Source organism: Zingiber officinale, chromosome 4A, assembly GCF_018446385.1.
Source record: "Zingiber officinale cultivar Zhangliang chromosome 4A, Zo_v1.1, whole genome shotgun sequence".
Classification (NCBI taxonomy): Eukaryota; Viridiplantae; Streptophyta; class Magnoliopsida; order Zingiberales; family Zingiberaceae; genus Zingiber; species Zingiber officinale.
Window position 1 is genome coordinate 7,385,491 of NC_055992.1, and position 27,523 is coordinate 7,413,013.

At 38.6% G+C, this 27,523-nt stretch overlaps 3 protein-coding genes across 6 annotated transcripts in view; 2 read left to right on the plus strand and 1 right to left on the minus strand.

The window, feature by feature from the left end:
- Positions 1-1,495: 1,495 nt before the first annotated feature.
- LOC121969458 (interferon-related developmental regulator 2-like) lies at positions 1,496-7,725 on the plus strand. Its single transcript, XM_042519570.1, has 13 exons — positions 1,496-1,829; positions 1,936-2,101; positions 3,164-3,244; positions 3,577-3,659; positions 3,734-3,849; positions 3,948-4,058; positions 4,143-4,255; positions 4,329-4,638; positions 4,712-4,795; positions 4,872-4,922; positions 5,009-5,080; positions 5,956-6,018; positions 7,316-7,725. The coding sequence occupies exons 1-13, from the start codon at positions 1,820-1,822 to the stop codon at positions 7,352-7,354; spliced, it is 1,299 nt and encodes a 432-aa protein (XP_042375504.1). The 5' UTR covers positions 1,496-1,819; the 3' UTR covers positions 7,355-7,725.
- A 1,178-nt stretch (positions 7,726-8,903) lies between these two features.
- On the minus strand, positions 8,904-15,453 carry LOC121969459 (QWRF motif-containing protein 2-like). 2 transcript variants are annotated; one of them, XM_042519572.1, is made up of 7 exons: positions 14,295-15,453; positions 13,873-14,174; positions 12,396-12,515; positions 10,520-10,636; positions 10,351-10,440; positions 9,383-9,490; positions 8,904-9,282 (listed from the first exon to the last, which is right to left on the minus strand). In XM_042519572.1, the coding sequence occupies exons 1-7, from the start codon at positions 15,220-15,222 to the stop codon at positions 9,220-9,222; spliced, it is 1,728 nt and encodes a 575-aa protein (XP_042375506.1). In that variant the 5' UTR covers positions 15,223-15,453; the 3' UTR covers positions 8,904-9,219. The 2 variants fall into 2 exon arrangements, with proteins under 2 accessions (XP_042375506.1, XP_042375505.1); XM_042519571.1 differs by having other exon boundaries at positions 13,873-15,452.
- Positions 15,454-20,730: 5,277 nt separating this feature from the next.
- The window catches only part of LOC121969460 (transcription initiation factor TFIID subunit 4b-like), a 35,285-nt gene continuing 28,492 nt past the window's right edge, over positions 20,731-27,523 (plus strand). For all 3 annotated transcript variants that reach the window (XM_042519575.1, XM_042519573.1, XM_042519574.1), the window contains exon 1: positions 20,731-21,224. The gene's annotated coding sequence lies outside the window, so the exon portion shown is untranslated. The remainder of the gene's footprint in view (positions 21,225-27,523) is intronic.

The window sequence follows — 27,523 nt, forward strand, 5'->3', positions numbered from 1 at the left end:
GAAAATAATGACAGTACATATTTATATAAAATAATCAGAGAAAATCATTAATAAAATTTAAAATTATTTTCAGTTTGAAAAGGAAAAAAATACATTAACAATAAATATGAAACTTCATGCCCAATCCTTTCGACCAAGACTTCGTGTCCAATTCTTTCAACCAGGATTTCGTGCTCAATCCCTTAATTAGGACTTCAATGCCTAGTCTCAAATAGGTTTTGCCTGCACACTTAGGTAAGCTTGTTAGATCACAATACAGCTTAACTTTAAATCCTTTGTTATTATCAAAACCAGGTTCGATTAGCTAGTACTTTCAACACCGACAAATATCACACTTGATCTTAGCTAAAAAGATGTGGAAAGTATATTTTCTAATGTCGCCGACCTAAGATATTTATAAAAGTTTTTTTGCTTGTGATATTGCCAATCCTAATATATGAGACTAAAGAAAATAATGACAGTACATATTTTATATAAAATAATCAAAGAAAATTATTAATAAAGTTTAAAATTATTTTAAGAAAAAAATACATTAACAATAAAAATGAAACTACCGCATCCACAATCTCTGATAAATGTAGGGTGATAAAAATTCTCATCAAGATTTGACTCTCCCCACCTCTACAACCATTATCTATAATGGTAAAAGGTGAATACGCTTGCCCCCAGTGTCCCCGTCAATCCGTCTCAGAGCCAATACAGAGGAGGTAAATCACGGGTGGCTACTAACTTTTAGAATAATGACTAGCACATAAAAACTAAGATAAGGTAAACTTTTTAACGTGACTGGGTCGACCGCTCCGCGACCCCATATCCTAGAAACCCTCGAAGGGATTTTTTTTGGGAGCATCAATACCACGTATCCAACGGATAAAGAGTTGATAAGAGGGCTCGAACGCGGCACCTCAGTCAACAGTGCCCAAAATAGGGACTTAAATTGATAAGAGCATGCATAGATGATGCCTCGAATCTGATACCTCAGTCAATGAGTAATAACGTCATTATCCATGCACCAACCAGTTGAGCAAATCCGAGGATAATTTCTAAATTATAATAATATAAATTTATAGTTACATAATGATAACTAATATTGATCGGTGTTGATTAAAATGAAATGTTTATATTATAAAAGTTATAAATTGTAATTACGATAATACAGTTTGTTACGAGAATTGGAGTGCTTCTGTTGATATAATATTAAGTAAAGATTATATATCCATAATGTAAGAATTATAAATTATAATTATTATACGTGTCCATCAGAATTAAAATATTCATATTATAACCCCTATAAATTCATATTATATCCAAATAAAAATGTCCTTTTGTTTTTTTTCCAAAAAACAAAAAGAGAGATTTGTCAGCGACAAAGATAAAAAAAGAGATTATTTTCCGTCTGCTAAATGACAATTTAACCAAAATAACAAAATAAAGGGAGGGTATTTTAGTAAGAACACTTTTGTAGCCGTATATTCCAGTCCACGCACGGCATCCACAAGGTATCACGTATATTCCGCCTAGCCATTTCTCGATCTCGCCTTTTCTAGGGTTGAATCCTCCATCATCCACCGCCTTCTCGTTCTTTCGTCGGCTCCTCCCTAAATCCTTATCCTCCCCTTTCGCTCCCTTCCGTCGAGGTCTCACATGGATTTTTGCTTCGCCAGCCCAATTGATTGCTTGATTGGCAGCTGCCCGTTGGCGATTCCTTTTTTGCAAGCTCCTTTAGCCTTTGATTCCCTTTGTAGTTTTGGGTTTCCTCCTGCTTAGGTTCAGATCCGGCGCCGGGAGCTCTGATTCTGACGTTTCGGAAGCTTTCGTCATGGGTAAAGGTGAATTCTTACGAAGCTATTCGAATTCTTGAATCGAGTCACGCTTTTTTTTTTAGAAGGGAGGGTTTAGAGTAAACGAAGCAATCTTGTGTTTTTGGTCATGCAGTCAGCTGGCGAAAGGCTGGTGCGGACCAATTCGACGGTAGCGATGCCGATAGCGTGAGTTCGGATTCGACGACTTTCTCGGAGCCAACGATGGCTAACGAAACAGAACATGTGAACTCCATAGATTTCCAACTCGAAAAATATATCGATGCTCTCTACGAGAAGAGGTAAATCTCCGTGTTTTCTGTTTCTTTCCCAACTGTCTTATATTAATTCTTACCTTGTTTTCCTGAACTGATTTCTGTAGGGGAATAATCTTGTTCTAGATTCTTGCTTGATATATGTAAACATGACCATTTCCCTTTGAATTGAATGGTATACCTTCTTGATATCTGAACAACATTCGGGAACAGTTGGCAAGTATTGCTTTTAGGTTCCCACAAAATTGTTTTAGATTTTTGGGTTCCTCTGTTGCAACCATAAACAGTTAAAAATGTGATGATTTATGTAGGATAGCCAGTCTCTTTTAGCAGGTTGGACAACATTTTACACTTGCCACTTTAGAAAATGTGAGAGTATTTTGTAACTAATAATAGCGTAGGGTTACCTTTTCAACAAAAGATGTTATTCTTGAAAAAAGAATGTTACGTGAACAATATTTTGAACCAGTTCAAATTATCCTTAAAGTTTGCCACCAGGCGTATCTCACCTGGAAATATATTTTGTGTGCAATATATCTTATGCCTAAGATTCCCCCTCTCCATAGTTTATGGAAAGAGCTCTTAGGAGTGAGATTTATTTTTTCTTTAGTTATTACAATATCAGACAGTGTTCCAGATGTGCATTATTACTTATTAGTTTTAGTTGGGCCTTATTCATATCTATTTGGCACCTTTTTGCAAACCATGGGCATTAAAATTTTCGTCGGATAAATGAGTTTTTCATGTTAGTGATTTCTCACATATAGTAGCCATATCAAGGTATAAGTATTACTTGCATAATTGGAGGTGTGTGTGCCTGTAATATCTGTTTGAGTTGTCAACAGGCTTGTATGCGTTAGTGGTGCAGTATTCACCTTAAAACTTAGTTTTTTGGAGTGATATTGTGTTAGTGATTTTGCCCTGTTTTAGGCTAATTGCCTGGTTTTCTCATTTAAAAGCTGATCGTGCATCTAATTGTATGCATGGCAAACTTGTATTTTATATTTTTTTGTGCTATGTTTTTGATCTTATCACATATCACTGAGTTAAGGTTGAAGCATTCTTATGAAATTTGATTCTATGTTGAAGGGGATCTGTGAGAGAGACAGCTTTGCTGGGGCTTGCTGAGGCATTTGAAGGGCAGGTCCTCCTTCCATTTACTGAGAATAAGTAAGTGCAAACTGTAAGTATTGTTAAATATGCTGGTAATTTTTTGTGTCAGCGATCAAGATTATTGCACTATACATATTCCACATATTGTTAGATTATAAGCGTGTTAGAATTACTCCTCTGTCTTCTAGCATCATAGATTTGTATTCCAGTGGAAATGCTTTTCAAATTTGAAGTTTGAAATTATGGTCACTACATTCTCTATGACCTCAGTCTGTAAAATAGCTTGGTAATTGATGCACGCTTTATAATTGAGAAGGCATTGTGTCTGTACTCCATCGGCAAGGAGTACATTCTCTAAATTTGTTGGTATGTTTTATGATCTGCCTCAGATGTATTACATTGCTACATCAGTATCTAGCTTCAATAAAAAAGGGTTCTTCCAAGGAGGCTTGCTTAGCTTCTCGAACCATAGGTAATGCTCAATCTTGTCTAATAATCTTCTTCTTCTTCTTATTTTTTTTTATTTTTTTAATTTTTTTTTTTAAGGATTGCTGGCCATCACTGTTGGGGCTGGAAATAAGGCTCATGAAATTATGGAAGAATCAATATACCCACTTTCTCAGGCCCTTGTATCAGGGTCAGATAAGACAAAGAAAAAAGCAGTATGCTCTATGCCTCTGTTGAGTGCCTTAGCTACCTTCCTGGTAGCTCAGACATGGTTCTTTGTAACTTCTCTAATCTTATGTGAAATGGTATGCAGGTGATAGATTGCCTAGCCCTTGTAACATTTATAGGTGCAAATGATCTGATTGAAACTGAGGGGTCCCTGAAGATCATATGGCAAGTAATTTATCCCAAGTCAGGGCCTAATGTAAGTATGGTGTTCTTTCAACCATTCTTGTCCTCTGTTGTTATATCCTTCACATAAACTCACTATTTTTACCTTTTTCTGCAGGTAGGTTCAGTTAAAAAGCCAGACTCAGCTGTATTATCATCTGCCATTTCTGCATGGTCATTTCTTTTGACAACTATCAGTAGTTGGAGAATCAATCCTGATAGCTGGAAAGAGTATGGAGACTTTACCTCATGCTTGGTTTTATTGTTTAAACTACTAGTACTCTAAAAGGATACATGATTTCAGGTCGATTTCGTTCCTTTATAATCTTCTAGAAGACCCAGATCGTTCTGTCCGAATTGCTGCTGGAGAAGCATTAGGCCTTTTCTTTGAGCTGGGGATACTTGATATGAATTTCCAAAGAGAAGACACAAACATTGATAAGCTTGAACGTGAGATTTCAAAACATGGAGCATTTCATCATTTGCAAGGTTTGAAGGCTAAGATATTAGCAAGAGCCTGTGACCTCTCAACTGAAGCTGGTGGGAAGGGCACTGACAAGAAAAATCTCAATGATCAACGAGAATTATTCCAGAAGTTTTTGGATTTTGTGGAGGTTATTTGCATTTCTTTGTGCTCTTGAGTCTGCTATTTACCACTTGTTCCATTGAGGTTTGTTTTTTGTCCAGACTGGTGATTGTCCTGAAACATTGCTGAAGATTTCAAGAAAACAGCGATTTTTGACGACTTCCACGTGGGCTCAGATGTTACAAGTATTAATTGCTTCTTTTATGTGTCTGAGTCTAAAATGTACCTTATGATGAACTTCATCTGTTATTTGCTCTGCAGTTGAACTTCTTGAAAGGTTTCCTTGGGAAAGGCTTTCTGAAGCATGCACAGGTTTAAATTTAGTCTGTTTTGTGTGTTCATTTCCACAATAAGCATCTTCACATGTTCAAATTGATGTTTCCTTGTGGTTTAAACAGGATAACGAACTACTTCATGATGTTTTTGACTTTGCACAAGATAGGATGGGGATGCTATCGACAAGGAAAAAGGTTTGTTTTGGTTTCTCTTATGGAAAATTCGTAGTTCTTATCTGGTTTAATGATATTTTAGTCTATACTATTGTGATATACAAAGGTCTTGCCAGTACTTTGTCCTGCTTTGCTATTCCTTTTGTTTTTTTTCCTTGACACATTTTTCATTTCTTATGTTGGTAAAGTTGGCAGGATTAGTTATTGATTTTAGGACTTTTTGGTGTGGGATCTATTCTAATTGCATAATTAGCCTGCTTGGTTTTGTTTTGCTCATGGGAATTATTTATATTTAGTTATCCTTTGTATTGTGAATAAAAAAATGACCTTGGCAATCCCAATGGTATGAAGTACACACAGCTCCATGATGAAAGATATATAGAGCACTCTAAATTGATGATATGCAGCTTGATGTCGAGGTAGTATTGTGAAGTAGGCAATTCTCATATAGTTCTTCTATTTCATGCGATGTGCTCTTTTTGCTACAAAAAACGATTGGTTTATAGAATGTGGCACTTGAACTCATGAATAATGTTTTATTTATTTTTCCATTTTAGAGTGCTAGAAATATACTTGTAGTGGCTTTTTCCCAGTGTAACTGCTGCTGAGACATTTGACAATCTTTTGTAAACAAATGTCTCAAAGCTCTACAACACCAAAAGTCAATGAAATTAAATTATTGAGTTCAAAATGATACTTTATTATTCGTTTCTTCCCTTTTATCACCATGGCCAATTTAGCGATGTTTTGGATCATATTATTGTTTTCCATCTTATTGCTTTTGAACTTGAATGAGGTTGTTTCTCTCATTTACTTATGGTTATATCTAGTTTGGTGTACTTTGCTTGCTAACACAATTATGTTATCTTGCTAACACAATTATGTTTTCTTTGCAGATCTCCAAATCAGATGACAAAGGTTGGACTCAAAAGATGAACAAGGATCGGAAGCTAGCTCAGGTGCTTTGCTCTATTTTTAAGCTATGCATGTAGCTTCTTCCCTCTCATTTTCTTTCCTTCATGTTTGTTTATATTGACACGTTGCATAGAGGCTATGTATGATTGATCATGTCGTAGTTATTCAGTCAGGCCTTGGACAGAATAGTGTGATTATATTAGTATAGCTCCGATTGATGATCATATTATTCAATAAATTGGTTGAATCTATTAAAACGATTATCAAAATTTGTAGTTAGAATGGTTAAATCTATTATTAGAGTATAATTAATTCCGAGGGATAGAGTGAGGCTAAGGAAAATAGTGTTCAATGTAATTACTTAAAATTTATATAATTAATTTAAATATTATTGATTTTTGTGAGATAATTAATGGTAATTTACCAAATGGTGCATCTACGTTTCTGAATTGATCAAAAGGTGTATGTTATTTTAGTATTTACCAAAGGGAGCACCTTTTCAAGTGCACTTCCCGTTCTACCCTCATGATAAATCTAACCTTTTCATCATTTTTTTTCAATCATTTTCCTCTCTCTTCTCTTTCCTCTCTTCTATACATGCAACTTCTCTTTCTTCCCTCTTTGCATGGATGAATAACATATGGATAATATTTTATAAGGTTTAATTGATTTTTTATAGCATTTAACTATATTTGGAGAGATCATATCAGATCCATGTTCCATATCAGGTTCAACGTTGAAAATTTTGACGATTATTCCTTATTACATTTTAATACCTCCGAGAAGCCAAAATAAACAATGAATATCATATTTGAACTCCTTGCAACCTCAGAAATCCATAGGAACTGAAACGGGTGCAATCGGAATTCTCTAGGTCCATTAATAAATCATTATTTATTTCAGTTTATCCAAATATATTTAAATGTTATAAAAAAACTCAATTAAACCTTATAAAATGTTATTCATCTATGCAAAGAGGAAAGAAAGAGAAGAGAGAAGAAAAAATAATCAGGAAGTTGCATGCATAGGAGAGAAAAATGATAGAGGAAAAAAATGCATAAAAAGTTAGATTTGTTAGGAGGTAGAACTGGAAGTGTACTTAAAAAAGTACTCCCTTTGGTAAATACTAAAGTTACATATGCCTTTTGATCAATTCAAAAACGAAGATGAACAATTTGATAAATTCTCTGATAATTAATGTAGGTGATTCTAAATGGTCGGGGCAATCGCAGTTTGGCTTAATGAAACAATATGTTTTTGCTGTTTAAAGTTTCAAGATAGTCGTTATATATAAATGATACAAATTATGTTCGACTAACGTCGAGAACGTTCTGTTTGCAGGTAAGGAAACAAGGCCATCTAATTCCTGAAGACGACTGAAACTAAAAAAATCTTCTACATAATATAATGATGCTGCTGGTTTGTGCTGAAACAAACATGGGCATAATGAGGCTAATAAACAATTTTCTTTTCTCAAGCTTATAGTTTGCCTTTATCATATGCTACATCAATCCAATAATGGGTCTGATGAGTAGTAGATTCTATAACAACAAGCCACAGGATCCAATCTGATTGGGAAGGCTTATTGTTTGCAATTTATGTAATTTGTTCTGCGACATTTTGCAGCATGGTCTCTGCTTCCTCGATAGTTTGGTCCTTTGGCCTTTTGTTATCTAAAGCAGGGTGCTCAATTCTTGTAGTTTGTTTTTTTGCAGAATTATAATCACCTATATATATTTTTTTTCAATTAATTTTCTTTGTGTATTCTGAATCATCGCGAGCAATTACGTAAAGGATCGGGATTTGATTTCTCTATTGCATGAGGGTAAATCTACAAAACGTAGTATATCGAAAGGAATTTTGTTATTTTGTTTCTCTATGGATAACCCTTAGGGTGCGTTTGGTTCAAGTCATCATGTATAACCTTGGTTATGTGATTACCTTGTAATCACATAACTAAGGTTATGGGGAATAAAACATAACCAATGTTGTTTGGTTCAACCTAGGTAATGCAACAAAAATTTATTTGTTTGAAGGTTTTAATGAATACCCTAGTTTAATATTTTACCGTATTACCCTTAGTTACAAAACAGCTATACATAATAATAATAATATTATTATTATTATTATTATTATTATTTATTTTTTAATATTTTTTTACTTTTCTTTTTTCTCTATATTTTTTTTACTTTTTTTATGTGTTTTTTTATTTTTTAAAGTTTTTATATTTTTTTATATTATTTATATTTATATATATATATATATTTTACATTTTTAAATTTTAATATTTATTTATTTATTTTATTTTAAAATTTTTTAAATTTTTTAAATTTTTTAAAATTTTTAAATTTTTTATTTTTTTTTAAAATAAATTTTTTTAAATTTTTATTTATTTTTTAAATTTTTTATTTTTAAAATTTATATTTTTAAATTTTTTTATTTTTAAAAATTATTTATTTTAAAAAAAATAAATTTTTAAAATTTATTTTTTAAAACATTTTCTTTTATTTTTTTACATTTTTTAATATTTTTTTTACTTTTTTTTCTCTTTTTTTCATGTTTTTTCTTATCGGAGGGTATTTTTGGTAAAAAAATTCGTTAACCCCGGAATCAAGAAAAACCTTAGTTTTCTGAGGTTTTCCGATTCTGGGCTGCATGACCCTTTTGCTGACGTGTCGGGCATGAAACATTACTTGGGAATCATCGAATACCTAAACCAAACAAGATTTTTGCTGATAACCTTGGATGGATAACCAAGGTTATCAAGAATAACCCCGAATCAAACGCACCCTTAATTCTAAAATGTTCATTGGATTTTTAAAATTCAATATTTTTAAATTTGTTATTTTATTTTTAATTATGAACATTACTAATTACTCAATGAAATTATTTTGGCACAAGTTAGATACCGAAGCAAGCACGTCCCTCATAAGTAGCAACAAACACTTTTTACATGACATTCTCTTTGATCAGCATAACAAATACACGTTCTGTATGGGGTTCGGTGACACAACAATACAATCAGAAAGAGAGAACCAAAAAAACAGAGGAAAAGAATATAAAACAAAAAAGAAGTTACATAAATAGGCAAGGAAAGACGATACAAGTAGTACAAAAGCACTCACTTTTCATCAAGCAAACATTTCTTCACACTTTATTACCTTCACAATGCTCCAGATGTAAAAAAGAGGAGTTTGCTGTCATGTTAGTGATCACAAGTTTGGTAATTGAATATTCCCTGTGCTTTATCTCTCGCTTTCTATTCGTCTTAGTTGTAAAAGATGCCCTTGGATACTGCACTGCTTTACCTGGTTCATGAATTTGAGGTAAAAATAACCAAGGGAGGTTAGAACAGTAAATCATTTTCCACTATAGAACTCGTACCAGGGGTGTGGAGGTCAAACTTACATGCAGAGCTGCAAGGGTAGTCAAGAGATTTCTTGATCGGGAGAGAAGCGCTTGCTCTTGCAGAACTAGTTTAGTAATTTCGGAAGCAAAACTACTCACACCCTCTACCTGTACCAAAAAACAAATGCATGAAGTTATTATAGTGGGTTATTATTAGTAATTTCAGAACAGTTGAATGCTAATACAAGTTAATGTAAGTCATAGGAGCAGGTCAGACAGACACAATAGAAGTTCACTCGGGAAATTGTGTAACCAATATGAACCAGGATATTGTTGGCGGGACATTGAAGAACTAACAGTAGGGAAAAAGAGAACAATAATTAATCAAGTAGATGGATACAATGAAGATAAGGTTCTGTAAAATGCAACTAGAAGAAGTGTGAAGCAGACCCAAGATGGAAAAAAAGCAACTAAAAAGCATCTAAAATCTGTGATAAGATGTGCTACAAAAGACGTACAGAAGATTCTAAAAGCTTTCTTAAATGAACCTAATTTCCAATTTACACTAATCATAAGCTGATGTTTGATAAAAATAGTCCATAAACTGGATTATATATTGTCAACCAATAATAAGCTAGGAAAAAACTCTTAAAGATTACACTCTCTTTAGATATTGTGACACTTTTCTTTTAGTTATCTTATGGATTATACTTGGTATTTACCAGAGAGGTATACCACATGTGAACATCTGATACGTCTCCAACAAGAATTAACTTACAATTTAAGTCGCCCAAGATTTTTATTGTATATATTAACTTTGCAACTAACGCTCACTGGCTTGTATCAGAAACCTTGTTCACCAATTTTTGACCAAGTGATTGTATATGACAACAAATCAATGCAAATGGCTGTGTCAAGAATAAACTGGGAAAAGGAATTTACAGGCAATTGCTAGAAATTGAAAGTGGAACACGCCAGAATTAGAACAACCAAGAGTATGGCATGAGGAATGTACTAGAGATAGTCACCTTAGATAATAGAGAGCATATTGAAGATCCCATAACCTGCATCATATTAAGTGCTGAACCAACAGCATCCTTGACTTCCAGGATATCTGCCTGCTCAACGGTTTGCAACCAAAGTTTGATTGAGATTTCTGAATTTATTTGTGAACATGAAAACTCAGGAAATGCAAACCTTGGCTCCACTAACTATAGGAAGACGAAGTGTGCTAGCCTTCAGTGCTTCAGTAGCTCCTGATAATGAGCTTGAATGATCTCTCTTCAAAATTAACAGCTCTTCCAGAGAGGCCATCTACATCAACCATGTTGTGATATGTTCAAGTACAAACAACTCATATACAAATCAAAAACAAGGAAAATATTGCTTTTATTCAGGAAAGAATTTTGAAGTATGAACTATCTGTTCAAGGCCAATAATAGGGGGAAAAAAGAACCAGCAGCTTATCCACTATCATCTATTGCAAAAATTTTCCTTAAACTAATAGTATCAGATTATACATCTATAATGTAAAATATTACTAAGGTTTCTTGACATAAACGACCCCATTTGTTAAGAGTAGAATGCACCTCATATGATCTATCTAGGATTGCATGGAATACACAGAACTACAATGAGCCTCCTCTATGATTTGCAGATAGTTAAGCACAAGCAATTTTAGCCGACTTACTTGCCATATAGCATGACACATTGAGCAGTGTGGCGCATCAGTCTGATGGTTTTAATAATATATCCCACTAGTTGTCCCGTGGCCACCATATTTGGTATGGAAGTAACATCACATTTTTTGGAAAACAGACATCCAGAAGTCAGATCTATGTCAAGAGGTTATTTGGACCAAATGGAGCCTGAAATATCAAAGGTCATTTGTACCCTTCTCAGTAGATTATACAAAGAGTTATTGAGGTTTGTCAGATCAATTGAAATGCATGACCGCGACCCTTGCACTCAGAGAGAAGTAGGACAAGTGGAGTTCAATGAAAGCTTAATTGGAGTACTGACCTTGCACTTAGAGAGAAGCAGGACAAGTGAAGTTCAATCAAACTTAGTTGGAGTATTGACCTGCACAGCCTGCCTATCAAATATGACCAAACCAAATAGGATTTGTCTCTCATAGTTTCAACATTTCAGGATTATCTCATCTAAAGTCATACCACATGGTAGACGACCTTTTTTCTTTTTGTTTTTATTGTGTGTAAAGTTAACCCAATCTTTTCTTCATTAAATATAGTGTGCCAAATAATAAGGTAGGTGTGTACTGGTAGACCTAGTGCCAATTAAGTTCCATGGTTTGAACATGAATCACTTAGATCTTCCCCAATATATTCTAAGATGTAGTCTGCTGACATAAAACAAAGAGGGAATTATATATTGGTATGTTTCTAGCCCCATTTAAAATGACAAATTATTTTTGTGTAAGAGATAATGTATAATTTGATTTTGTTAGCTTTCTCCAATGCAAACATAATATGCATGATCCTAGTGATCATACTGAAGAAGACAAATATTAATGGGATAAAAAGCAGATTGTTGGAAAGGAAAGGAACTATTAATTAGAGTTGAGAAGGTGCTAGGTGTAGAGGGTGACCAAATGAAAATCTAGTTCATCCAATTATAAATGATATAAAAAATTTAAATACTATTATTATATAGTCCCACATAGAGTTCAATTCAGGGATAAAATAGATGTTGTCATCCCCAATAGATTCCTAGAGGTGTTAGTTTATCACTTTGGGATCATGGTCAACACTAATTTCTAGATGATGATGATGATAGATTCCTAGAAGACGTGTTAATCTGTCAGTTTGGGATCATGAGCTGGAACTGCATATGACATGAGCGATTTTTTCTGTATATTCTGAGCACCATTTGTTTGTTCATGACAAGAATTCATTGACATTCAATAAGGTAAACAAGATACAGATAGGTTGACTTCTTTACTGATGATCCATTAATCAAGTTACTGGATCTGTTTATTTAATTATAAGAGAGGCATGAAGAATGATAAGAGCAACCTGCAGACGATAAAATCAAACTTAAAACAAAGACTTACTTGCCCCTTAAGAATAGAAAATAGCTTTAAATGTTGGGTCAGACGTTGTAGCTTGATCCTTTTAATAGTGATGGAATCACGCAACTCTGTGATAGTTTTCCATGCATTATGGATAATTTTCTGGAAATACCAAAACATAAGCATTAGGCAATAGATCATCACCAAATTTCGTTGACATGGAAGAGAGAATCAAAATCTTGAGATCACAAATGAAATAACTAGACTTTTTTGGGCACACAAAAAGAATGAGAACGGTGTAACTAAATGTGACCAAACACATACAACCAATATAAATCAAAGTTAGTAGGCTAAATAAAATCAATGCTATATCTAAGCTATAATAACGATTTATTTTCTTATGACATTATTCAATCGTTTTAACATTATACAAAACACTGACCTTGAATACAATTTCATTGTCATGAGATGATTACATGCAATACCTTTCCTTTTGGACTGGAGGGTTATAGCAGTTGTAGAGATTTTAATTTTAATTTTTTGATCTTAACCATGTAGGAAAGTATCTTTTGCATTGCCTTTTTTCTTATTCCCAAAATACCATTAAAACACTTCATTTTTTTTGTCCTTGATAATGAAATAAAATATCAAGGTAAACTAGAAAAAGGAAGAATAACAATTCATCTAGCTACTTAAGTTGTATAAATAGGTTGATGCCATTTAACCCAGGCAATAAAATCCTTAAAACCAGCAGTCATGTTATATTTGATATAATCCTTCTTGCATTGTCAATCTCCTGATATATTTGAACCGAACAATCTTAACCTGCTTTGCCATGCACATAAAATGAAATTTAAAGACGTGTGGGCCTTCCTCATTCAATTCTTTTAAACCTTGAAATTTGTAAATGACTATTAATCAGATCAATCGAGAACATTTGGTTTTCCCAAAAGAAAACATCGGCAATAAATTAGGAGGCAAAGAAATTGAAATTTGGTAGTCTTGGCTACTGAAATATCATTTTTGAACTTTAATTTCAATACACTAATTAGGTTCTGTTATTCTATGAGCATAATTTTTTCCTTCTAAAATATATGGATTTCAAGACTTGGAAATTTGTCCAAATATTGGTAGTGGCCAAATCTGACAGCATTACATGAGTAGGCAAGACTGATTTTTTGGGACAGTTTCAACTCAAGATTCAAGATGCTTGTATGCGTCCCAAACTTACTCTTATTGGAAGAGAAGTTTAATTCTAACTCAAAACACAAACAAATAAAATATAATTTCTTATAAATAAGCAAAGTACAGTGAATGGAAACACCAACGATGCAGCAAAGGGACATGCAAACACAATTTCGAGCCAAAGCAAACTACTTAGTGGAGTAACCAACTTAAGAAGTAAAACCACATTCCTCCCATACCGCGCTGGAGAAAAGACACAAAAAGGAAAGGAACCAAGATAAACTACCTAAACTACAGAAAATAATGGATGTTTTGTAATAGATCAACATGTTACCTCTACAGTTAGTTTCTCCACTAGAAGAGCAGTATCAGACCTGGCATTAACAAATCGCCACTGTAAATGCCGGTTATCAAACAACCTCAATGAGTGAGCCTCCTCAATCCGATTTTCCCCTTTCTTTGTTCTCCGCACTTCAGCAGCAAAGCTTATGATTGAAGGTGCATTGCCTGGGTGACTTAGCGGGGAGGTACCCAATGAAGCATTACTTCTTGTCCGAAGAGCAGTTAAACCCCTCGTTGCTGAAGCAGCAAGCTTACTTGGAGAAGGAGTTCTCATGGGTCGGAGAGGTGAAGAAGCTGACCTTGGAGAAGACAAAGAGCCATCCACCGACGGTTTCTTTATTAGACTCAATTTTTGCTGTCCCGCAGACCTTGAATCTGGTGAAGAAACAGGAGAATATGGTTCAGGATGCCTACCCGTCCTGCTTGTCTCCTGGCAAAACCTTGCTGGCACATTGATCCAACTGGGAGACACCTTTTCCTGGCACGACGATTTGGATTCGCGAATACCCGAACTGCTCCCAGAGGAGAAGCTATCCGTATCGAATGAAGCTGAGACATCAATCCCATCCAACGACGCCCTCCTCGCACAGTCATCAAACATCCTTGATCGCTGGAGCAACCTGAAGGTAGCCAAGCTCGTTTCTTTCTTGTCAGACGAATAATTCAACCCATCAACCAACGAATTAGACGGTTGGACTCTAGAGGATGGCCATCTATGATGGTTTTCAAAGGGCTTCGAGTTCTCCAAATGATCGCCACTCTTCCTTGGTGCAGCGGCACTGGCATTAGATCGCCGCCGCTCAGGCGTGGGCTTTCTGGTAGGGCTGGGGGAGGCGGTCTTAGCGCGGCTGGTCTGGTAAAAGAACGACTCCCCTTGAAACGACACAGAGAGGCTCCGGGTTGTCATACAGAGGGCACGGTTTGCCGAAGAAGAGGGCTCCGGTGTGGCCGGCCGCGAAGCGGCACGAGGCGTCGCAGGCCGCGCCCGATCCACGGAGTGGGATCGCTTCTGCGATGCGGATTGAGGCAATGCCCGCGGCGTCGAGGGCCGCGCGGCCAGGAGCGGCGACGGGGAACGCCACGCGCTCGACGAAGAGCCCGAAGAAGAGAACGAAGTCACGGTTGAGAACGAAGAGGCGGGACCGTAGGACGAGAGATACCGAGACTCGATCTCCTTCGCCCGAGTCCACCTCCCGCCGGCAGCGCCGGCATTGCCCTTCTCGGAAGGGATCAGCGGCGAGCGGCGAGGGATGAGGGGATCTCCCCGATTCGGAGAGGCCGAGCCGCTCTTACGCCTGTGCGGAGGATTCCGAGACGCGGCGGCCGCCATCGCCGCCGCCATCTCCCTCGCCGGAGATCTCGGCGGCCTATGTTGATCTCCGGGTCGGCACGAAGTGCGGAGTACCGGCCTCGAGCGAAGTTTCTCCAACAAAGGCGCGATTCATCCCATCACACTGCACCGGCCCAGGAAGCGAAAGGCGGTGACCTGACGGGCGGTGACCTGACGGGCGGTGCACCGGACTCGAGCTCCTCCTCTACCACTTTTGTAGCAAAGTAAAATGAGAGAGAGAGAGAGAGGAGTGAGGCAGGTGCGCCAGTGTGTGTGCTTTACAAAATGACAAAATGGTGGTTATAGTTTTTTTTTTCGCTCGTCTTGTGTCTCCAATAGACAATGTATAAGCTTTGTATGTTACTGTCATCTAATTAAATTGTTAATAGACTGTCAGTGTATATGGTGGCACTAGAATCAATTTTGGATCCAACTTTGGGCAACTCGATAAAATGAGCTACGATCGAGCCCGAGACGGAGACAGCCGAACAACAACCTTAGTCCCAATTGAATTCGGGAAGAATTAGTAGCTTCATAAGATCAAGTAGATGTCGAACTGTGTTCTATCTTCTTTAACAAAAAAGAATTATAAACAAATTCATAAAACGATATTACCTTAAAATTTATATGCGTATTTATTTAAACAGAAATTTGAATCATTAAAATTGCGGGTGGAAAATAAAAAGTGGTCCGTAGAAGTGGGCCGCACCTTGGTTCGGTGGATGGACCTCAGCAAGATGGCGAGACTTTGGGACCTTGACGTTGACGTTAAAACATGCACTAATTATTCATTTATTCTCGAGGTTAAACGTTTCCTGTCACTTTTATATTTATAAAAACATGAGTGGATTTTTTTTTTTAAAAAAAACTCAGGGAAATACATAAAATGATGAGGCTTATGAAAATAAAAAAAATGTGTCATAAATTTATAAATTTATATGTTTATTCCTAATTTTTTTTAGAATTTTTTCTAATTATTTATCGTTACTCTATATTTATATATACACACACATGCTCTAGAATTATACCCTACACATATTTGCACGAGTGACTATAAATAATATCCAATGTGATAATTTGACATGATTAAAATTTATTTTTTTTATTTCTCTTATATCTGAATGCAACATTTTTCTCTTTCTATATGTAAAATAGATAACATCCCATGTGAATAATTTGATACGATCAAAACTTATATTTTTTATTTCTCTATCATGTGTATGCATCACTTTTCTCTATTCGGTATATAAGATGATACTGATTAGAGTCGTCAATTTTAGTTGGGTCTGTCGAGTTGATCAACCTCGCCAAATAATTTAAATGGGTTGGTTCAAATTTTATTAATTTAAGCCTCATCGTGTGCCGACCCGCCTAGACCCGCGACTCATGCGGGTTAATCCACGACGGGCTTGGATTAACCCACGGGTTGAGAAAACACATACTAGTTAAGTTTTATGTCAATTTATTATTTTCTTCTTATAATTTTGAAATAAAAATAATATATTTTTAATCAAATATATATACTTATTTGTATCCATTTATATTTAAATATATATTTCTAAATATATTTAATTGATGAAATCTTTCTGAAGTAAACGTTGAAAATTTCCTTTTGCTTAGGTAATCTCGACCATTTGGAATAGGGCTCATCATAACCCAACTTCCGACCTTCTCGAGCAAGCTTCCGCTCTTGGCTTCTCGTCTCTCGGAAACGCCGCACGCCTCCTTCTCGTCCGCCTGCTCACTCTTCCGCAGCTCCTCATCCCTCGGACGCACCGAGTTCGTTGGCTCTTTCTCGTGTCGTCCTTCTCGCCAGCTGCGTCTTTTACTCAACGTCCTGTGCTCCTAAATTCCTGTACACTTAGAAATAAGGTTAAACACAACAGGACCTAACCTAACTTGTTTGATCACATTAAAACAACCTTAAGGTACAACAATAGGAAACTAAGCCTCGTATGTCCGACCGGCTCTGGGCTCGACTGACTTTATGTTGAGAGACTTGCACAAAAGAAGTAGGGAGCTAAATCCCATATGCTCGGCTGACTCTGGGACCGCCCGAGTTTATGCTGGGAGACCCTGCTTCTGAGAGGTGGTTTGTCTAGATACGTACTCCATGACATTGACTACCATCTCATCTTGATTGACCGTCACATCAGCTTGACTCTCGACCTCACCTTAACTTCTTATGGATAATTTATGCATTGATTATAACCTTATTTTTTACAAAGTGTTTTTGTTAAACTAAAGAGAGATTAATTTGCCACAAAACCATTAAATTGGAGGAATAATGGAGTTGTCATATTGGTTTGATCCAATGAACATGATCGTATTAATGATGCAACAAATACACAAATGTTTCTAACTCCCATCTCTAATTTTACTTCAATAGTATGGTAAATAGACATTATTAAGATTGTAGCATCTTAATTCCTCTTGAGAGATTAGTAGTTTGACGACAAAAGGCCTGCATACGATCCAGCTACCGAATATCTTTCCCGGTCGATGTAGCTTCATAGCTTACACCGGTACATCAAGGAGCCTTATGTGTTTGCATTTCTGATCTGTGTTGGTGGATCTTGCACATTCTGTTAAGCCCTTTGTCTTCAGAATGTTTACCCCTTCTTGCAATGCAACATCAATCTGGCTCATTGAAGAACATACATCACTGGTGGTGCCATGGTCCATCAAGACAGTCAAGGTTGAAGCAATTGCATTTGTTAAAATACTAGGTTAATCCTTGCTATTGGATAAGGACCAACCAAAACAATCAATGCTTATCAAGAAAAATGCTGCTGCTGCTGCATAAATTAGATTGATAATAGAGAACTCAAACTCCAGATAAACTTTTCCATGAACATGGAAAAAAAAATTGCACAAATGGATGTATTCATTCTTGTTATCTCCCTAAAATGTGTTCAATCAGCAAATTTGGTATAAATGGGGCAAATTCACATATATCGAGTAATAGACTAGTTACCAGAAAAAAGACAATGAAGTAATTTGCAACTCAGTTTAACTGTTCAGGGACTACTTACAGATTCACCACTAAGATTCATGTAGATCAGGTGTGTCTCCAACCATCCCTGATAAAGCACGGAGCATTTAACATAATAAAATCACAGTTCAAACATGACAAAAAATATAAGATGATGTAGCTGATAAGAAAAGGAGCTTAGAGCTTCACCGAAAAGGGCTTCAAAATGAATGAATGCCATTGGAATGCCCTGTGCCTGGGCAAAAACACCCATACAGGGTCAATCCTGAGGTATGTTACCAGGAACGATGGTTAAGAGTCTCTGATTTTTAGGGGCCTCAAATTTGACATGCATATATAATATATATTATATATAATTAGATTGTTTTAATAAAAATCTTAAAAAAATTAATTAGATTATTTTAATAAATGTCCATATATATATATTAATAAAGGTCAAATATATATATATATTTATATTCTATTAAAATTTAAGAAAAAAATCTAAAAAATAATAGAAAGCAAAAAGAAGGAAGGTATATGATATTTTTTCTCTTTCCAAGATTTTATTGTTTATAAAACTCTTTCTTTATTAATTTATTTATAGAAGTCAACTCTAAAGAGTAAAGTATAAATCCTAAACACTAATTTCTTTCTTTATTCTCCTTTGAATCTCTTCTAATTAAATTAGAAAAGTTTATTCTCCAATTGAAATTTTAGTTTCATCAATATCATCATTCATCAATATATAAACTTACAATGTAAGTTACCTACTTATTTATATTTTTTCTTATTGTCAATATTTAATATTGATTTTTAATATTATATTGGAGCCAATGTTTTTGATTTTTCATACAGAGTTGAAAGAGTTAAAATAAATCATCTCAATTTTAATCATCATAGAATAGATTATATCAATTACTTCAAGCATACACCAAGCTTTATTGTTCTTTAACTATTATTTTTACTGTTTGTGTTTATTTCATTATTAACTTTGTTGGTGATTTTGTATGTTTTTTTTTACACTTAAAATTTGTAGTACAAACATGTTTTCAAAGAAATATCAGTCTTAGAGTCGGAAAAAAAACAAAAGAAAATGAGTAGAACAGATTATTAAAATTCACAAAGGTGTTCTTTGTAAGTTATTTAAAACTAACTCTTCAATTGAAGATTCAATTGATGAATTATAAGAAGAAAGTCAAAAAGAATTAAATGATTATACAACAATGAGTAGCAACTTAGTAATCAAGAAGAACTAAATGATAATGTAATCAATGAGCAGGAAGAATTGAGAGAAAATGATGATCATAATCATGCAATGAATGAGCAAGACGAATTGAGTGAAGATGATGATAATGACTTGAATATAAATGTCTTGACAATTATATGTATCGAAAATGAGGTGTCAGAAAAATTTGATTTTGAAAACCTTATTGATGATTTTACTTCTCAAAATGTTAGAAGATATAGATTTTTTTAATAATTATTTGATACTTATTGTTTTTGTATTTAATTTATAGGTATTACACTTTTTGGAGAAACTTAAGAAATATATTTTGTACGGTATTGTATTTTTTGAAGAATCTTGATAAATATATTTTGTAGAGAGTTTATCATATTTTAAATGAAAATATATTAATTTTTAAAATTTTCTATTAAACTTTATTTAAATTGTAAGTTGGTATAATTTTTTTCCTATAGGTCCCTTTTCTCTTTTCGCACAAGGGTCCTGAAAAGTCAAGGTCGGCTCTGCATCAATATTTATGTCAAAACCAACTTGCAAAAGTGTGAGGGACTAGTATAGTTGGTTCATGCAAAAGTGCCGCCGTCAATAAGTCTGAGATTGATTCTCAGTGGATGTGAAATGCTCAAACACCTCACCCATGTGACTCTAGAAGGTATCAAACATCCTTCAGGACACAGGAGAAGGCCGTGGAAGATGACAAAATCCTCTCTAAACTCAAGCACCACCTCGGATGAGCGCGTCGCAAGAGGGGAAGGCAAAGGGAAAGGTTGATTGTTGAAGGGGGCTCTGACTGGCGGTTGGGCGAAGGGACTGCATGCGATGAGAGCCTTGAGCATGTGCGATTGCGCGTACTCCAGGATCGAGGATTGGAGATGACGATAAGGAGAGGGTGTGGTGCAGTCTCCAGTCCGTTATCGGGCCCACTATCAAAGAGAAGGATGAGCACATGGTGGCAAAAGGTGAATACGCTCGCCCCCAACGCCTCCACCAACCCGTCCTAGGGTCAACACGAAGGAGGTAAATTACGGGCGACTATTAACCTTTGGAATAGTGACTAGCACATAAGGGAGACATTTACCTCAGCTTTGCTGAGATTTGAACTCCAGACCTCATAATGGTAATATCTCATATGCTAGCCATTAGACCGTCTCGAGGGGACTAAAGAGAAGGATGAGCTCATGCGCGAATGCAAAGTATAAGCTAAAAGTACGAGGGTTCTTCTGAAAAATATAGGGGCGTCATGCAGAATTTTATAAAATAACACCTTTTCTTGTAAAATATAAAATTAAATAAGGCTGCTTGCTTTCCTCCTCTCCGGAACCGGATGCGAACGTAGTCGGCTTTCCCGACCGGCGATCGAAACCATGCTCGATCCCGGCTTCGGCGCGAGGTCATTTACCTAATTTCATCCGCACCCATCCCCCGTTTTATCCCGGGATCGGAGATTCCCCCGCCGTCATTTCGCCCCGCTGATTCGTCCTCTCCCTACTCCTCATCGCAGTTCCAACTCTCGCTAGGTCTCCAATCCACGAACTTCTTCTAACCGGCCGCTGCAGCCCCCTTCTGTGATCCGTCTCTTTGCCCTCCCCTCCTCCTCGGACCTTGTGCAGTTTTTCTGCCGGTTCCCGCAAGGAAGCAACCTTCTCCCATCGGGCTGCAGCAACCCCCTTTCCTGGCGCTGCCTCCTCGCTTTCCCTTAATCGATGCACGCATCCGATAAATTTCTTGAGTTCGTAGAGCCTCTTCTCAAGTCCCCCAAGTGCTGACTGGAGTTATCGGTGCCTTTAGATTGCGGTAAATTCCCGCTTCATTATTGTAGGTATTCTCTGGAATATGTCAAAATTGGAAATCTTTTCCTTTTACAAATTTCAACTTTCATGTTTTTTTTCTTTGTTTTTTTATTTTCCCCTTTGATGTCCTATTTGACGGGTGAAACGGAGATAGTTAAGTTAAAAATTAAAAATAGAAAAAAAATGTCAGCCCCTATATTTTTGTCCCCGGGGCCATGATGCCACAATAGGACATTCAGATTGTCACCTAGGCACCCGCGGTTCGAACCCCAGCTACGACGTATTTGTAGGAATTTTTCCTCCAAATGGGGGATGTAATCAAAGGATACTGGACTTCTGGGCTGGCCGTCGCGTGCGCTTCCTGATTACCTTGGTGGCCGGTGGGAAATTTCCGTGGGACCTGCCCGATCACCGCTTGGGATAGTCAATGAGTCTAACTGAGCTTATCATTCTTTTTTTTTAACAAACGTGAAAGGAGTTAATGTGTGTGATCTTGTCCAAAACCAACGAATATGGCAAGCTGGGGGTGTGGTTGTGTAGTTGACGCGACGAAGACTCCACGTAGCTCTGCAAGACAAAAACGTCAGTGCCGGGCTGGGAAGGGGTTCTGGGTGTTTCTCCTCTGACGCTCAAGTCAGTATCCGATGATCTCAAGAAATGGAGAACTACAAAAGTAAATGTAGAAGACGAAATTGCGCATATCTTTCCTTATAGCTAGGAACCTCCTTTTATAGTGTCGACATGATGTTCGTGCATGCATCTCAAGGCATAGGCACGCCCTCTTAGGTATCCTAGGAAGAGACAGATCAAAAAGTGTCCTTGACACCATTCTTTAAACAACCATGCAACCCTCTGATGTGACAGCTCGGAAGCTTCTAAAGTGTGATTGCTTATTGGACATACCCTACTATCAGCGACACAAACTCCCAAAAGGATATGAAAAGATACTTGATGGGGTCATGTGCAGCCGACCGGAGTCCGCTCGGTTGGGCTGCTGCCGCTCGGCGATGTCCTCAGGGTCTGCCGACTCATCTCTTTCATTGCTTCATGACTGTCCTCTGTTAATACGTTCTCACTGGACGTATAGCCCGGTCGGTGAAACCCGCTGCTGCTTAAATCGCTTTGTTATCGGAGGGTCATTTCCCCAGGGGAGAGTCCAGCTTACTTATCTTCAAAACTGGTACCATCTGGTCGGTCGTACTCAGTCCGCTCGGCTGTATCTGGTCCGCTGGGCCGACCTGGATACTCCACTTGTCTTTGTCTTCCACGACAACCGATCTTCCTTTGACCTACCTTTGGTGGGGCCCCTTATTATTATCAGATTACAAGCCTCCTCCTCAAGTCTAGTCGAAGGAGGCTACAAGTCCGACTGACTGGACAGTTGATGCGGCCTGGAATTCCCTCTCTTGTAAACGATGTCCTGAGGGTTATAATTGTCGTTCGACTGTTGATGGCGAAGACCTTCGGTTTTATAGCCACAGTTCGACTGCTAAGGCAAAAACCCTTTGTTTTATAGTCGTCGTTTGGCTGCTGAGGCGAAGACCATCGGTTTTAGAGTCGGCTACTGAAGTGAAGACACTTGACTTTAAAGCCGTTGTTCGACTATTGAAGCGAAGACATTTGATTTTATAGCGGTCGTTCGACTGCTGAAGCGAAGACACTTAGCCAATTTTCTGATTCTCTGCTAAACTCTGCTCCCGACAGTAGTGGTTTTTAATTGTTGCTGATGTCATCTTGATTTTTCGAAGACCGCTCAAATCTTTTTCCATTAATGCTGGGCACGCTCAGCCATGCCTCGTAATCATGTTCTTAGCTTTATCATTAATGCTTCCCGTAGAAGAATGTCACGTGGCGTGCCCGCATGCCGCTGCACACGTGATATGATAGACGACAATTTGGGAATGATGTGATCGTTGCTTTTTTAAAATCAACGGTCGCGATAAACTCCCCTTTTCCAAAGCCCTTGATCGAACGATTGAGAACGACTGCTCTCCACATTTTTAAGCCCCCGATTTTTTCTATTCCTTTCACCGTCTTACTCGCTCTCATCGTCGTCTCCTCTTTCTCCGTCGGTGATTTCCTGTGCAGTAAACTTCTCTCCCTTTCTTTCTTCGAATCTTTTTATCTTCTTCCCCCTCTATTCTTCATGGCTAAGTCTCCTCGTCCTCCTCCGCTGTCCCTAGGCTCTGGTATATCTCCACAACCTCTAAATTTAACGGCGACAAAGTCGACCAAATGAAGCTTACCTATCATTTTCCTGCTGATTACCAAATCGCCATCCCTTCCACTTACGACCGGCCCCATTTGCCGCATGATGGCTTTCTCACTTTCTTTAAGGACCGGTTTTACGCCGGCCTTCGATTTCCCGTTCATCTCTTCTTCTCGGAAGTGTGTAGATATTTCCACATCTCTCTGCACCAATTAGTGTCCAATTCCTTTAGGTTGCTGTGCGGGGTGGTCGTGCTATTTCATTTGTACGGAATTCCCTTATTACCTCGCGTGCTCCATTATTTTTATTACCCCAAGTTTTCCGAGCGGAGTACTTTTTTGTTTCAAGCCTGAGTGGGCACTGCCTATTTTGATAAAATGTCATCCTCCAATAAACATTGGAGGGAGCATTATTCTTTTATTTGCTTTCCCGTCCAGCCCAACTTTCCGACCGGTTGGCAGATGGAATTGATGAAACCTCCTTCTCTCGGAAGATATCAAAGCCGATTGAACTACCTCTAAGCAGCCTCCGGTTTGGCCGGTTAGAAATATCACATGCACCGGCTGCTGTTGGAGGGTGTCTTATACGTGTTCGGGCTCAACCCGATCTGAACGTGGCTGCCTATTCCCCTAGGTATGTCCTTTCTTCCTACCATCTTTGATTCTAATTGATTTCTCTTCTTTTATTGCAGCTCAAATCATGTTGAGGGTATTGCTGAGCGGCAAAAGCAGACTCGCCGACGCGGAAATCAATTCCAAGGGCGTCGTCGAGCTGGAAAGTCGTGGTTTATTGCCGGTCGAACATTCCGACGATCCAATTGGCGAGGTAAGAGGAGGTCACGCACGGGCTAGCGATGCAAGAGGAAGTTGGATGGCGGCAAGCTATGCCGCTGTCGCTATAGGCGAACTCCCCCCTCGAGTAGCCATCTATGGCGCCGATCGCGGTGTCTTCGGAGTCGGCCACCTCAGGTGAGACGTTAATCCGCCGCAAGAGGCACTGAGCGGAAGCCTCTTCCCGCTCTGCCACTTCCACTTTGCAGGCTTCTGCACCTACAATCTCTTGCCGTCCTTCCGAACAGGGTGAGACTTCATTTTCTACCGTCCTAGAGAGGGAGGTTGCTGTTCCCACTCCTCCATCCTTCGATCGGACACCCTCGCTGTCTGCGCTGTCGACCGGGACGACATGCGCACAGCACAGCCAGTTGCATACATACCACCCTAGCCGTCCAGGCCAACCCCCAGGTGTCTACCATCCGCTCCTCCTTGATGTCCAAGTTAAAGGGTCCTGCCACTTCCGAGCCGTTGGATCCGAGTAGCCGCAGGCACATAACGACCATCACCTATCTACCAACCGACGAGTGGCGTCACCTTGACGACGCTAAGCCACGCACCCCTGAACACCAAATTAAGATTCAAGGACCGCTGGCCCAAGTCTGAGTAGATGCAAGGACCCGCGTGGTGACTATTCCGCCTGGAGTGCTCGTGGACGGCTTCACTTAGAAGTCCACTGAGATATATATTTTTTTACTAAGTGTTACTTTTGTATTTCTCGATCGGCGCTTAACCTGTTCTTATTGCAGTTTTGGGTTGAAAGCCTGGCCATATGCCAGAGGCTGACATTCTTGGAGCACGAGCTGCAACAATTGTGCGCTTCGGCCGACGATCGATCAACTGAATGTGGAGGTGGCCCGATTGAAAGAAGACTTGGACAAGAGTTCTGAGCAGCTACTGGGCTCTGAACGGGTGCTCGGTGTCGAGAAGAATAAAAATCACGAGCAAACCCTCCATCTCGATCGGCTTATCAAGTAGGCTCATTCTTTTGAGTTTAAGATAAACTCTGCTGATGCCAGAAAACTCCGAGCAAACGAAGACTTGGACATCAAAAACAAAGAGGCTCGGGTTTCGGTCCAAAATCTCAAGGAGGTAGAAGCTTCTCTGGTAGCTGAATGGGATAGCCGAGCTTCGGAGCAAGTGACGACCAAGCTCCAGCTTGACTCAAAAGATGCCAAGCTGGCTTCATTAAAGGCTGAGTTGGAGGCATCTCGAATGACTTTCAACAAGTACCAAGAGGAGGAATCCAGCCGGTTGGAAGTTTTCAAGGTGAATTATCTCCGTTCTGACCCTTTCAACGAGAAGCTCACCGGCCGGGCTCTTCGCCTCTTCAATTGCGGCATCAATGGGACCCTCTAGTAGTTGAAGGACGACGACTATCTCTCTCCATATTTGACTAGCAAAAGTATAAACAAGGAGAAGCTCACCGAGTTGCTTTCAGACGACGTCCTTGACTACCTCGACTAACATTCTCTTCAGTTTTCTAAATAGCTTTTTGTACCTCCCTCTTGTGCTTTGTAAAAATTTCCAAGTGTTAATGAATGCGCGCCAGTTCAACGCTTTTAGATTTTAGCTATAGGGTTTTATTAAATGTTCTAAGTATCCTTCAGTGCGTTCCCGCTTGGCGTTTTATGGCTATTCGGTTTTCCGTTCAATAATCTTGTAACCCTTCACAAGTATAGTTTGTAAAAATCTCCTAAGTATAAATCTTTGCGCTCCCGTTCTTCTAAGTAAATATTTGCTAAGGCATCTGACTGACCCTCTCAGCATAGGCCAAATGACCTGTTTGCCTATATCACGCCCGCTCAGGTCGAGAGTCTTCAGTCACAAGAGCAACGCTCGCTTATAACTCGCCCGATCGGGTCGAGAGTCTGTGACCGGTCTGGACCCGTGGCTATTAATCTTCAAACTCGAGAGCAACACTTGCTTATAACTCGCCCGATTGGGTCGAGGCTATTAATCTTCAAATACGAGAGCAATGCGCGCTTATAACTCGCCTGATCGGGTCGAGAGTCTGGGACACGTCCGGTCTTGACACCATGGCGATTAATCTTCAAACGCGAGAGCAACGCTCGCTTATAACTCACCCGATCGGGTCGAGAGTCTGGGAGATCTAGACCCCGTGGTTATTAATCTTCAAACGCGAGAGCAATGCTCGCTTATAACTCGTCCGATCGGGTCGAGAGTCTAGGACACGCCTTATCTGGACCCCGTGGCTATTAATCTTTAAACACGAGAGCAACAGTCGCTTATAACTCGCTCGATTTGATCAAGAGTTTGGGGCACGTCCAGTCTGGATGCCGTGGCTATTAATCTTCAAACGCGAGAGCAACGCTCGTTTATAACTTGCTCGATCGGGTTGAGAATTTGGGACACGCCCAGTCTGGACCCCGTGGTTATTAATCTTCAAACGTCGGAAGTGCCCCTTGTTTCTAAGAGAGGAGGACGGGCTATTCAGATTTAATTTGATGGTCAGAGGCGAATTGAAAGCTAAGCAGTGATAATTAAGATATCCTCGGGGAAAAAGAGAGATGTCTCTTACGTTACCCATAATATGTGGAAGTATCGACGTAATTTCATAGAGTCATTCAGTCTGAATGCTACACGAAGAATATAAGCCAAATGACGGAATAGGACCCTGAGCTGAGCTTCCAAATCACTTTCTAGGGTCCTCCCCATAGGGTCTCCAGCTTGCCGACGTCACCGGCCGGTTTGACTTTCTTCCATACTAGGTTGACCTGGAATGATTTGGGCATCACTCGTCTGTTGTAGTTTTGCTTCATTCTTTGTCGGTAGGCCATCATCCGAACGACTGCCTTGTCTCTGATTTCATCTATTAAATTTAGTTACATGAGGTGTCGTTCGGAATTATCCTCGTCGTAGAGCTTCACCCGATCAGACTCCACTCCCATCTCGATCGGCACAATAGCCTCCCCTCTGTATACTAAGTGGAATGCAGTGATGCCGATAGCCTCTCGGGGGGTGGTGCAGTACGCCCATAGCACGCTCAACAGTTCATCCGCCCAGCTCCCTCCGGCATGGTCGAACCGAGTCTTGAGTTCTCGGAGGATTTCTCTATTGGTGACCTCCGCCTGACCATTGCTTTGAGGTTAAGCAACAGAAGTGAAGCCCTGCGTAATACTGTAGTTGGTGCACCATTCTCTGAATTGGTTTCCTTGAAATTGTCTTTTATTGTCGGAGATGAGTCTACGAGGGATGCCGAATCGGCAAACGATATTTTGCTACAGAAATTTTATGACCATC

Bases quoted from the DNA above. Each gene is read 5' to 3' on its own strand.
- LOC121969458 (XM_042519570.1), top strand. The intron at 3,850-3,947 runs GTATGCTCTATG...AATGGTATGCAG, and splicing joins ATAAGACAAAGAAAAAAGCA to GTGATAGATTGCCTAGCCCT. The intron at 5,081-5,955 runs GTTTGTTTTGGT...TTTTCTTTGCAG, and splicing joins TGCTATCGACAAGGAAAAAG to ATCTCCAAATCAGATGACAA.
- LOC121969459 (XM_042519571.1), bottom strand. From the start codon at position 15,222: ATGGCGGCGGCGATGGCGGCCGCCGCGTCTCGGAATCCTCCGCACAGG. The intron at 10,637-12,395 runs GTAAGTCTTTGT...TGGTTGATGTAG, and splicing joins TTTCTATTCTTAAGGGGCAA to ATGGCCTCTCTGGAAGAGCT. The intron at 9,283-9,382 runs GTAAGTTTGACC...TTCATGAACCAG, and splicing joins CTACCCTTGCAGCTCTGCAT to GTAAAGCAGTGCAGTATCCA.